General features: G+C 32.2%; 1 protein-coding gene across 3 annotated transcripts in view; it reads right to left on the bottom strand.

Moving 5' to 3' along the window:
* Positions 1-2,631: 2,631 nt before the first annotated feature.
* The window catches only part of LOC114343614 (insulin-like growth factor-binding protein complex acid labile subunit), a 31,097-nt gene continuing 20,738 nt past the window's right edge, over positions 2,632-12,990 (bottom strand). For all 3 annotated transcript variants that reach the window (XM_050650411.1, XM_028294450.2, XM_028294452.2), the window contains exon 2: positions 2,632-4,296. In XM_050650411.1, coding sequence (XP_050506368.1) covers positions 2,654-4,296 — 1,643 coding nt within the window. In that variant the 3' untranslated portion in view covers positions 2,632-2,653. The remainder of the gene's footprint in view (positions 4,297-12,990) is intronic.

The raw sequence follows: 12,990 nt of genomic DNA, 5'->3' as shown, positions 1-12,990 counted from the left end.
GCAAAATCAAGCTGCTATGCAACACGGAATATCTGTTGCTATGTTAAATCGGAGGATTAAATCCGAAAAAAAATTTAGGAAGAAGCGCCAAGTAAGAAGCTAGGCCGATTTCAAATCGTACTCTAGACTATTTCACTTTACCCAACCATGCGGGGCAAAGTGAAAAAAAGACAATGCCTGACAAACCCTCGCATTACAAAAAATTTACTGTCTCCATTTAATTTATATTTCGACATATTGATCTAAAACATTACTGTAATAAGATATGTTTTTTACAAAATTCCATTTCGAAAATTGTAAAATTTATTTAATTTCAAAGTTTAGCTATTCCACTTTACCCTACTCTCCCCTACACAACTAATTCAACATATCCCCATATAGTTTGTCCATATTACTTATCACGAGCAAAATCCGCTCCCAGCTCTTGGACTAGTAATATTTAAAATTGGCGATGTTCGGTGCCTATTACAAACAAGTATATATTACATACATCTCACAAATTGGGATAATGCTGTTGCTCATGTCTTAATAAACAGACAAGACAAGAGAAAATGTGGAAGTTGGATGGAATAATGGTAAATGTTATTAAACCTGTAATAGTAGAGGTCGGCGCGGCGCCAACAAGTCCGAAGATTCAGTGGATAATTTTAAATCGCAGAATAGAAACTATATAAACTGCGAGGCATAAGTTAGGGATAGAGAAAATTATGTTCATTTTCATAGTTGATTTTTTCGTGAACAGTTTAACGGATTGCCCTAATTTTCTTTTATTATTTTAAATTTTTTTTTAGTATTTACAGTTGTGCAAAGGTTTACTGAAACTTCTTTTTTGTATTTATACCGGGTGGAAGAAAAGAAGTGTTTTTCTTATGTTAAGTTTGAGACACCCTGCAGGAAGGACGAGGTACAAATTTGAATATACATCCTGAGATATGGATTGTTAAAATTTTTCTTACAAACTGACGATTTATTTATTGTTCTATTGTGAGCACCGGTTGAGGGGTGCAAGTGAAATTTGGTGGATTTTAAGACGTAGTTATTACGCATTTTGTGACACAAAATTAAGAATTTTACTTAATTATTAAAAAATTTATATTCACCATTGGCGTGGGTACGGTTAATGATCTGAAATTTCTTAAAGAAAAAAAAATAGTACGCCTGTTCAATTTCCGACAAACAATCTATCTTCCCGTTTATTCATACGACGCTTCGTTTTCATGCAAAAAATAAAATATCTTTACGCTTACAAAGTATTCGAAATAATTTCCTACACATTCATAGAAACTTCGTCAAATAGTTTGTAAGCGTTAAGATGTTTTATTTTTTGCATGAAAACGAAGCGTCGCATGAAAAAAAGGAAAGATAGATTTGTTGTCACAAACTGAACGAGAAATCCAAGAAAGATTTTTAATTTGAAATATTTCAGTGGCGTACCATTTTTATCTTTAAAAAATTTCAGACTATTATCCCTAACGCGCGCTAATGCTGAATATAAAATTCTTAATTGTATATTAAAAAATGCGCAATAAATACGTCTTAAAATCCACCAAATTTTATTTGCACACCTCAACCGGCTTTAGAGCAATAAAAATCATCAGTTTGTAAGAAAAATTTTAACACCCCGTATCTCGGAAACAAATGAAAATCGAATAACAACACGAGTTATTTTTAATTATTATTACGTATATTATACAGTCTTATGGTTAGTTCCTCCCCACTCACCCTGTATAGGAAATAATTTCATCTTAGTGGTATGATAAGACATGGCCTCTTATAACGCACAAACGCATATTAAAAAGTAAAACCATCTAGTCTCTTTGTTATTAGAGATATCAGAGAAATTAAAAAAAAATGTTCACAAAATATGAGACTACAACATAATATGGATGTATTTTGCACCTTTTACTCTCTACAGGGTGTCTAATTTTTTTTTTTTTTTTTTTCGGTTAAAACACCTGTTAAACTACAAAACCGTCTATTTTTTTTTGTTTCAAAATGGATATTCAAAAACAAAATGTTCACAAAAGATAAGACTGCAATACGATTACGATAAACGATGAATATCGTTTACGATGTATACCCACATGTTCTCCCTACAGGGTGTCTCAAACTTAACATAAGAAAAACATTTATTTCTTTTTCCACCCGATATAAGTTCAAAAAAGAAGTTTGAGTAAACCTTTGCACAACTGTGTAAAAACTAAAGAAAAATCTAAAATAATAAAAAAGATTAGCGGAATTCGTTAATCTTGTTCACAAAAAAATCAACTACGAAAATGAGCATAATTTTCTATATCCCTTATGCTATAAACATATGCTTCGCAGTTTAATTTTTATGTACCTACTTTCATTATTTAAAATAAATGTCTCAAATAAATTCAAATTTCGTTGTGTAAAATATTTTTAACATGTCTAAATGTAACGCTGCGCATAGAGGGTAGGGGATATAATTCTGGCTTATTCCCATAAACTATTGTAGTTAATAATATATACCCACTCTTAGTTTTTCAATGAGTATGGACATTAACAGTATGTTTGGAATTTTGTCCGGTTAAAAGTAAAAAAAAGAAAATTAAAACGTTAAACAATAATGTGTCCAATTGAAGCGAGTGACGACAAAAAAATGAAAACTCTAGTAAATAAATGAGTTTTATTATGCTCCATTATGTGCTAAAACAGAAAAACTACAATTACCTACTTTAGGTTTATTAATAAACTTAAGAAATTGTTCTGTTAATTCATTATAAATAAATTCACAGTCACACTTATAATCTACACATATTGGGGATTTTCCATTAGCAACATCACAAATATTTAGCAAAATATTATTTCGTAGACAGAAAGCTTCAATTTGTCTTTGATGTAAACAATTTAAAGGATTGCCAAAAATATTGAAAGTCCGTATGTTAGATCTTGCATTTTCTCTATCTCTATATTTCATAGAAGTAATCACATTGAAAGATACGTCAAGATAATAAAGCTTATTTTGTGAATAGAAAGCACTTGAAGGAAATTCACTAATAAAGTTATTTCTTAAGTTGTAGAATCTTAAACCTTGCAGATTATTTACAAGTTTTTCGTCGTACACAGAAATACTGTTAGAAGATAAATCCAGCAACCTTAATCTTTTTAATTTATTGGGAGAGATCATAAACGTTTTTAAATTGTTAAATGCCAGATCTAACATCAATAAAAAATTTAAATTTGGCACATTACGGTCTGCTATTCTACCAAGTTTATTGTTGTTTAATTTCAATTTCCATAACTTATCTAAATTGTTTGACGCAACATTAAAATAACTTATACTATTGTAAGACAAATCCAAACTACCTAATGCTTTAAAGTTTCCAAAGTTGTTGTCAATTCTTCTGATATCATTGCGACTTAAATCCATTCTCCAAATCGTCGGAATATATAAATTTGAGTTAAAAGTTGATAATGAGTTGTTGGATAATTCAATCTCGTATAATGTATTCATATTAAAAAGGCTTTCAGGATCAAGACTAGTTAACTTCATATTATTCATTTTTAATCTCCAAACTTTTCCTAGATTACTGAAATTAAAATGTTCTATAATATTTCCGGAAACATCTGGCTCCATGAGAGTACCTATACTTTGTAAAATATCTTCAAATCGGCTGATTAAATTGTCGTTGAGCTTAAGAACGGCTAATTTTGGAAAAGTGTTCTCTAGCATATCTATGTCTTTCAAGTAATTGTTCGATAAGTCTAATTCAAACAACTGGTTCATATTTAAAAACTTATCTCTGTTTAAGTATTGCAAACCATTAAAACTTAAGTTTAGGAGAGTTAATTGTGTTAATCCGGAAAAGTCATAACGTCTTAGTTCATTATAGTCCAAATGTAATTGCTTTAATAGCAAAGATTTACTTAAATCCAATGTTAATAATTTATTATGCGATAAAATAAGTTCTTCAACATTGCTCGGACTTTCGAACGATGAAAGTTTATTAAACCTCAAATTTAGAGTAGTTACAGTAGATGGTATGGCATTTTTTTCTATGTACACCAGCCTATTATTTTGTAACGATAAGTGCAACAAATTCTCTATAGCTAGTTGATCTTCAAATAAACATTTTATTTTATTGTTGGACAAATCTAAGGTTTCAATCATGGATGAATTGAAAGCGTTTACACTAATGGCTTCTATTTTGTTCTGCTTTACTGCTACTGAGTTACATTCTAAATCGGCTAAATCTCCGGGCCATATGATTGGAATGTTGTGATGTTCTATCACTATACGTTGCAGATGTCTGGCGTATATAGAAAGAAAATCTGAAACAAAACAGTTATTAAACAAAACAGTTAACAAAACCTTTATTTATTCGGAATGCACAAGTATTATAATTGGTTGCCACAAATTATGTACATATTAATGTTCGTTATATATTGATAAATAATGGAAATGAGAGTTAAAGTGAATTTTCGATATCAATTGTGCAATAAAATTCTGACCAACATTTATTGATTTCCGATGGGTGTGCTCTGTCAGTGTCTAATTGAACCACCAGTTAGACGAAGGGAATAAACGTAAAAATATGACGAAATGACTTTTTAACAAAAATACAACGTTTAAGGTAAGGCCCATATCTATCCGCGTTAAATAGGGAATAAACACCATATAAGTTATAGCGATCATCGGCGCCCATACCCATGGGCAGGGGGGGGGGCGTGCCTCCCCTAGCTTTTCGGATGCTGTTAACTATAATATGGTTATCCAAAGTATACAAAATATAATGTGCAACATCTTCACGTCTGGCCCCCTCTGAAAATTTTTATATGGGCGCCCGTGATAGCGATCTTCCAACCCGAATCGTGCAACAGTTTTAAGAAGAAAATAAACCTCCAGTGGATTTTTTCTTTCTTATAACTTATATTTTTTTGACATGAATAATGACACAAAATTATATGAAAAAACTTTTGTTTTATTAATAATTCATAAAAACCAAACAAATACAAAAAAATATTTCCTCGAACTACCCTTCTCCCTCAATGACGTTATCTGATGCAGAAGTTGGCTATGTAAGGATATTTTCGTAAAATTATTTTTTATCTTCTGGAATATCTGGAACATATCGAATTATTTTAGTTTTTTTTTATAAACAAACTGTACTTTATAGTAGATTATATTAATAAACAAGAAAAAATTGAATAGAGCGAATAAACATTTTTTATTGATTTCCCGAAATAGTTATTTATGAAACAGTTCGTGAAGTATGTTTTTTGCGCACGCGCGATATGTTTAGAGCACGAGCGGACCGAGTGGTATACATCTCGTAAGTGCGCAAAAAGTACTTCACGCACAGTTTCATACATTTTATCTACGATAAACAAATAAAAAAACTGCAATTCTTCGTCACTGGAATTCATTTCTATAGTCCTTTTCATGATCATTTTTCCTTCATGTCCGTGATAATACACATTTATGACATTTATTCTAACATGGCATTTTAGTTAAATCTGACAGTTGTCACATTTTATTTTCAATTTGGAATAAAAACAAATAAAATGTTTCTTGCATTTATAAAATGGTATTTTCTTTGATTTGTATAGTCTTATAAATTATACAGATTATATTTGTAATATTATTATCTAATTAAAAAAAAATTATTTTTTTATTGTGGCGCCATCTATCGACAACTAGAATAACTAGAATAAATGTTATAAAAATGTCACCGACGAAATGTAATCACCGACGTGCCTTTTTTTTCTGTCACATACAATTTAATGCGTTATAGAAAGAAATCGAAAAACTGTGACGCACTGAAAGATGATCATGAGAAAAAGAATATTCTACAATTCTTACTTTGACATTTAAAAATACAAACTTCTTTCAAACCACAAAACTGTCAAACCTTTTGTTGTAATTTATAGATCGCATGTCTTAACCATGACAACGCGAAAGTTAAGGTTATTTGATTATATGAAAGTGCCCCAAAAAACAGTGTGAAAAAGTAAATCCCATTTAAAATACATTGTTACTTCACGCACACTTTAAACGCACTGCTATCTATAATGACAGTTTTCACAAACTAAAACCTTATGCATAATATGAGATAGAGTAGATTTTTTGGGTTCATTTCCTTCTTCTAATTGGTATTTCAATTGAAAACTTAACTGGTTAAATAAGCATATGTAGTTGAAAAAGTACAACGGCTTTATAGCTGCTCGGGTTGCCCGAGGAATAATGCTGGAACAAAGACAATATTGAAATTAGGGAGAAGATGAAAGTGCTCCTAGTTCTCTGCTTGTACTCTATTATATACATTTCTACACCAGCTTCGCAAGTGCGTTTTAAATAAAACACAGTTTTATTTTACAGGTTTATTTTTTTCATTGTATTGTTTATTAATTTTTTTAATCAAAATAATAAGTAATTAACTATTTTAATTGGGAAATAAGCCACAATTTAACTTGAAAAAATGATTTTATTGACGTTTCGACTTCTACCTTGGACGTCGTTATCAAAATACAAAATATTAATAAATTAAACAAAAATGATGTTGCAATAAAAAATTCTTCTAATAATTTAATTTAATCTGACTTATTTATATCGGCAATTTAGGCATATACATTTTAATGTAGAAGACTTTAAAATGATATGGCCAATATTTATGAATTGCGTTCCTGGGATGACTTTATTGAAAGACAGTTCATTCGATTACATGACATCAACTGTAACTCAAAAATATCCGTCACAAAAAAACCATAGCATGTAATCTTTAAAAAGACGACCACGTGCAGTGATGACAGTAAAATTCTCGTGTTATTGATTTCATAGTAAATCATAAGGAAACCCACAAAAAAACTTCATGATACTATCCCGACCCGACGTAATTAGTATTTGGTCTTACCTACATTAGCTACATTTACTCTTAAAACTAACACTAGATTCTGATTTTATTAAATTATCAATAATATTAATACTACACAGATATACACTGCGCGTCAGAGAAAACGGGCACCAAAAAAAATGGGTAATTTTTGATGTCTCGTATCTCCTAAACCTGTTGTCCGATTTAAGTAATTTTTTTAATATATTATAGCCTCATTCTTTAACAATATCGCTGTAATAATATATGGCATATACTATACAGGCAAATTTTCATTGCATACAGGGTGTACGAATCAAACTGTGTTTTTTTCTCAAAGTTCCTAACACCCTGTTGGATGTGGAATATTCTAGCATTAATAAAATACTGAAATTAAAACCCAACTATAGCCTTAGGTTTTCTTAACATTCTGTTTTTTGATTCATTTGCTTATGTTGGATAATACAAAAGTTGGACAGCTTGGATATTAGTGCACCCTATGTAACCCACAGCTGAATCTTATATTTGTGCGTCATAGTGTTGCCATACTGTTTTTATTATTTCTTTTATAATTATTTCAATCAATGTTAAATGTACCTACAAGAATAATAGAATAATTTTATAAGAACGTTTACTTCTCCGTCATTATACCAGGTAGAATGACAAATGAGGTGTCAAATGAAAGCTTATAATTCCAAGGATGGTAATAAAGGTGAGAAATTTGACATAGGCTGTCTGTCCGCCTGTCCGTCCGACCGCGAATATTACTCCTCCGTCACTATACCAGGTAGAATGACAAATGAGGTGTCAAATGAAAGCTTATAATCCAAGGATAGTACTAAAGGTGAGAAATTTGACAGCCTGTCTGTCCGTCCGACCGCGAATATAACTCCTCCGTCACTATACCAGGTAGAATGACAAATGTGGTGTCAAATGAAAGCATATAATCCAAGGATGGTACTAAAGGTGAGAAATTTAACCTAGGCTGTCTGCCCGTCTGTCCGCCCGACTGCTAATTTAACTCTTCCGTCATTATACCAGGTAAAATGACAAATTATGTGTCAAATGAAAGCTTATAATCCAAGCATGGCATCATGGTATTATGTATGTCTTCTCTCCCAGGTGTACAAATTATTTCCAAAGATAGTAATAAAACAGAATGAATAACTCACAAATTAGTTTTCTATCAACCTAAAGAGCAGGTAGGTTTCAAATTGTCTTGTGGTACAAATTACCAATTATGTAATAGCTATGAAAACGCTAATAGATAAAAACAGTACGTGGACTAAATATTAATGGACTCGGACGAAGGGTATAACTCTTTTAACCAAGAACAAATAATTATATTACAAATAACACCACGACGATAGGCAATTTAATGTCTTTGTGTACTCACAGCCAGGGGGATTCCCTGAGCGCTTTATTCAACTTGATCATGGATGAAGTACCTAATAAAAAAGCAAGAACTAAAAAAGGATGCCAAATGGGAGAAAAGCAACATAAAATAATCTGCTATGTTCACAACGCAATATTAATCTCTCAAAGTGAAGATGATTTACAAGTTTACAGATATAGCATGAGAGCTGTGAGACATTTTTGAGTAGGTATTTTAGGCAATCTGAAAATTTTTAAGGTAACTCTTTCATGATAAACTAATACAAAAATGCCGGTCTGGCTGAAGGGTAGCGGTTAATTTTCCCCAAAAATTCCCCCCAAAGTTGAAAAAAAAAGGATAAAACTTGTTACAAAAAAAATCTTTGAGGTGATTTAAAGTAAATTTAAATATTCAAATATAAAGAAAATAAACAAGCCAGGCGATTTGCGAGTGATTTTAACTTACTGAAAATACTTATTTTCTTCTTCTTTTTCGCCGGACTCACTTCGACACACGGATTTCTCTGTAGGATTTATAAATAGTTATGTGTTTTTATTAATTAATTCAATTTTTTTCTTATTGTGTAACATCCTGATCATAACAAGACCAGGGCATTAAGCAACACCACACTGCTGGGAGAAACGAGGGGAGGAATTCCTCGAACATCAAGAAAAACGTCCACCGTTCCATCCATCAGAATGGTGTTCTGCCCGACTGCTCAGCCCTGGGTTCGTTCCCTGTTCATTCTTCCTTCACACCCATCCCAGAAAGGTACAGTAAATAAAAAGTCTACCTAATCATTTTAAATACACTATTTATTCAGATATAAAAAAAAACTTAACAAAAATAATTTTATTGTATACAGACAACCAAGTTAATTTTCTGAGCCTGTGACCGAGACCCTGTTGGTAACCGGTATAAAAGTTATAAAGATAAAAATCTACTCAGCTTTAAGTCTTCCCGTCACAGTTCCTAAAGGAGGTCCCCAATCCCTGCAGAATTTGTCGTCGCCGGCAGTTATGGGAAGTCTAGGGCTACCTTGTTGGGCTGTCTTGTCTCTGTAGGGCTGTCTTGTGTAATTCATTCTACTGATGCATCAGGATACGGTTGTAAGCCAGTTCCGCTCTCCAAGGTAGTGTGTTCTCTTTTCCAGGTAGTGCTTGACTAAAGTCTTCTTACCGAGGTAGGAGCCATTGTTTAACGGCCTACACACAAACACGATAATGTATGCCAATATTGTGCCTGATTTATGTGGCAATGGCAAAAGAGCAAGTACAAATTTGTATCGGATTAAATACCTTCGAAGAGATGTACTAATTGACTTGACGATAGTAGGGTCGCTTGTAGAAATACATAGTCCGAGGGACAAATACCAAGCGGAGCTTGGTGTAGCGTTCAATCGGCTGATTGAAACGTTACAATTGGTGTGCCTTATCCTTTCAGTACAACGGCGATCATCATGGCCCGTTTTATTCTGTCTGTAACGGTTCTGTCCGTCTGTCCGTCCGACCGCGAATATAACTCCTCCGTCATTATACCACGTAGAATCACAAATGAGGTGTCAAATGAAAGCTTATAATCCAAGGATGGTACAAAAGATGGAAATTTGGCCTAGGATTTCCGGTTTTAGAAATGCGACCAGAAGTACAGTTTTAAAGTCACTGAAATAGTACAATACTGGAATATATTATTCGACGCGCCTTCACAAGACGAAAATAAATATATACTTTCGGTTTAATGACTATCTGTCCGTCCGCGAATACAACTTCCTCCGTTATCTGTTAATACAGATATATTGACAAATGAGGTGTCGAATGAATGCTTATAACCCAAGGTTGGTATTAAAGATGAGAAATTTGACATAGGACTTCCGGTTTTAGAAATGCGACCAGAAGTACAGTTTTAAAGTCACTGGAATAGTACAATACTGGAATATATTATTCGACGCGCCTTCACAAGACGAGAACAAATATATACTTTCGGTTTAATGACTGTCTGTCCGTCCGCGAATACAACTTCCTCCGTTATCTCTTAATACAGATAGATTGACAAATGAGGTGTCGAATGAATGCTTATAACCCAAGGTTGGTATTAAAGATGAGAAATTTGACATCGGACTTCCGGTTTTAGAGTCGCAACCGTAAGTTCTGTTTTAAAGTCACCGAAATTGTATAAGCGGTATATCATTCGACGTGCCCTAGCATGATGACAACAAATGTAAAATTTTGTTTTTTATATCATTTTCGGTTAAAAAGTTCTAACCAGAAGTGCCATTATAATCGCAGAAATAGTACATGTAACACATCAATCGAAACGTATTGAAAAGTTGAGTTTGAATCTTTAGTTCCGGTTTTGAAGTCATTTCTGTTTAAACAATGATGACCAAAGTTTAGTAAATATGACTCAAAATTAGTAAAAATCGTATATCAATCGACGCAAAGTTACACGAAGAGTTCAAATATCGACTTCCAGTCAGTTCTACTTTCGATTACTTTGGGAGAAAACCTAAGTCCAATAACTTAATTGAACAGAAGTATACAGGGTGTCCCGAAAAAATTGGTCATAAATTATTCCACACTTTCTGGGGTCAAAAATAGTTCAATTGAACCTAACTTACCTTAGTACAAATGTGCTCATAAAAAAAGTTACAGCCCTTTGAAGTTACAAAATGAAAATTGATTTTTTTCAATATATCGAAAACTATTAGAGATTGTTGATTGAAAATGGATATGTATCATTCTTATGGCAGAAACATCTTAAAACAAAATTATAGTGAAATTTGTCCACCACATAACAATTTTATGGGGATTTTGTTCCCTTGAACCCCACCCCCCCCAAACTTTTTTGTACGTTCCAATTAATTCATTATTGTGGTTGTGGTACCATTAGTTAAACACAACGATTTAAAAACATTTTTGTCTCTTAGTATTTTTCGATAAGCCAGTTTTTATCGAGATGCTGCTTCTTTTTTAATATAAGTATTTACATAAAAATTGTATGGGGATTTTGTTCCTTTAAACTCCCCAAATGTTTGTGTACGTTCCAATTAAACTATTATTGTGGTACCATAAGTTAAACACAGTGTTTTTAAAACTTTTTTGCCTCTTAGTCTTTTTTTGATAAGTCACCTTTTATCGAGATTCGGCATCTTTTTCAAAATATACCTAAAAATGTAAATTATAAATAAATTTTCTGATTATTAACAGGTCTATAATCGTACTTAACCATACACAAATATGTGGTGGATTCGACAAATATTCAAAATATCTCGATAAATACGGGTTTATCGAAAAAGTACTAAGAGGCAAAAAAGTTTTGAAAACATTGTGTTTAACTAATGGTGCCACAATAATAATTTAATTGGAACGTACACATAAGTTGGGGGGGGGGGGTTGAAGGGAACAAAACCCCCATAAAATTTTATGGGGTGCACAAATTTCACTTTAATTTTTTTTTAAGATGTTGCTGCCATAAGAATGCCACATGTCCATTTTCCATAAAAAATCTCTAAGAGTTTTCGATATATGAAAAAAAAATCGATTTTCATTTTGTAACTTCAAAGGGCTGTAACTTTTTTTGTGTGCACAATTGTATATAGGTAAGTGAGGTTCAAGCAATCTATTTTTGACCCCAGAATCTGTGGTATAATTTATGACCAATTTTTTCGGGACACCCTGTATAAGAACGTTTAAAATATAAAAGATAAACTTTTAAAGTGCGTTCGCACAGTAGTCAGGGACTAGTCCCTGACAACTGCTAACCTCAATATAAATAATACCGTTAATAGGTAAATATACAGTGTATATTTTTATATGAATAATTAATTATTAATATTAATTAGTAGTAAATATACCTTGTATAGTCTATTAACGGTATTATTTATATTATTTTAAATTGCGCATGCGATTTTCTGATAATTTATCACTGACTAAGGATGGAACGAAAAATTCGAAGTAATTTTTTCATGGAGCTAGTGCGAAAAAGTTGCGTTTTGATATTGAATAAAACTATTCTTTTTATTTCAAAATGCTCTCGCGCCGATTATTTTCATCACCTGATTTTAGTATCTTTTATTTTTTTGGCCTCTTTCGTTCCACCTTAGGGCGGACTAAGGTTCTGGGAACGCACTTACACAAGGTTCGTACTTATAGTACGAACAAATTAAAAAAAGGCTATTTTTGGGAAAAGTTGTATGAATAAATAATTGTTCGAATACATTTCCTTTTCATTTAAACTATTTCTTATACTTAATGCTTAAAATTAACGTGTTTACTTTCAATATCCATACTTTTAGGTTTCTTTAACATTACACACGTAAATTATTTATTTTTTGACTGATTTGAATTTGGTATGAATTTGATATTAGTACGAATCCAATTCCAGGAAAGTGTTAAGTTATTTTACTTCTCACCTTTAGTACCATCCTTGGATTATAAGCTTTCATTTGACACCTCATTTGTTGTTCTACCTGGTATAGTGACGAAGGAATTATATTCGCGGTCGGACGGACAGAAGGACAGACAGCCTAGGTTAAATTTCTCACCTTTAGTACCACACTTGTATTATAAGCTTTTATTTGACACCTCATTTGTCATTCTACCTGGTATAATGATGGAGGAGTTGAGTTTAAAAACAGACAGACAAGACGGACGGACGGACAGACGGACGTGGATAATTCAACGTTTTCACATTTTTTCAAAATTGGTGAAAACAACAACATAATAAACTTTACTTAATTGGTGTTTCAAAACTACTTATTTTTTACACATTACACAATATTAC

This window comes from Diabrotica virgifera, chromosome 5, assembly GCF_917563875.1.
Source record: "Diabrotica virgifera virgifera chromosome 5, PGI_DIABVI_V3a".
NCBI classification, from domain to species: Eukaryota; Metazoa; Arthropoda; class Insecta; order Coleoptera; family Chrysomelidae; genus Diabrotica; species Diabrotica virgifera.
This window is presented reverse-complemented; position numbering and strand designations above follow the sequence as displayed.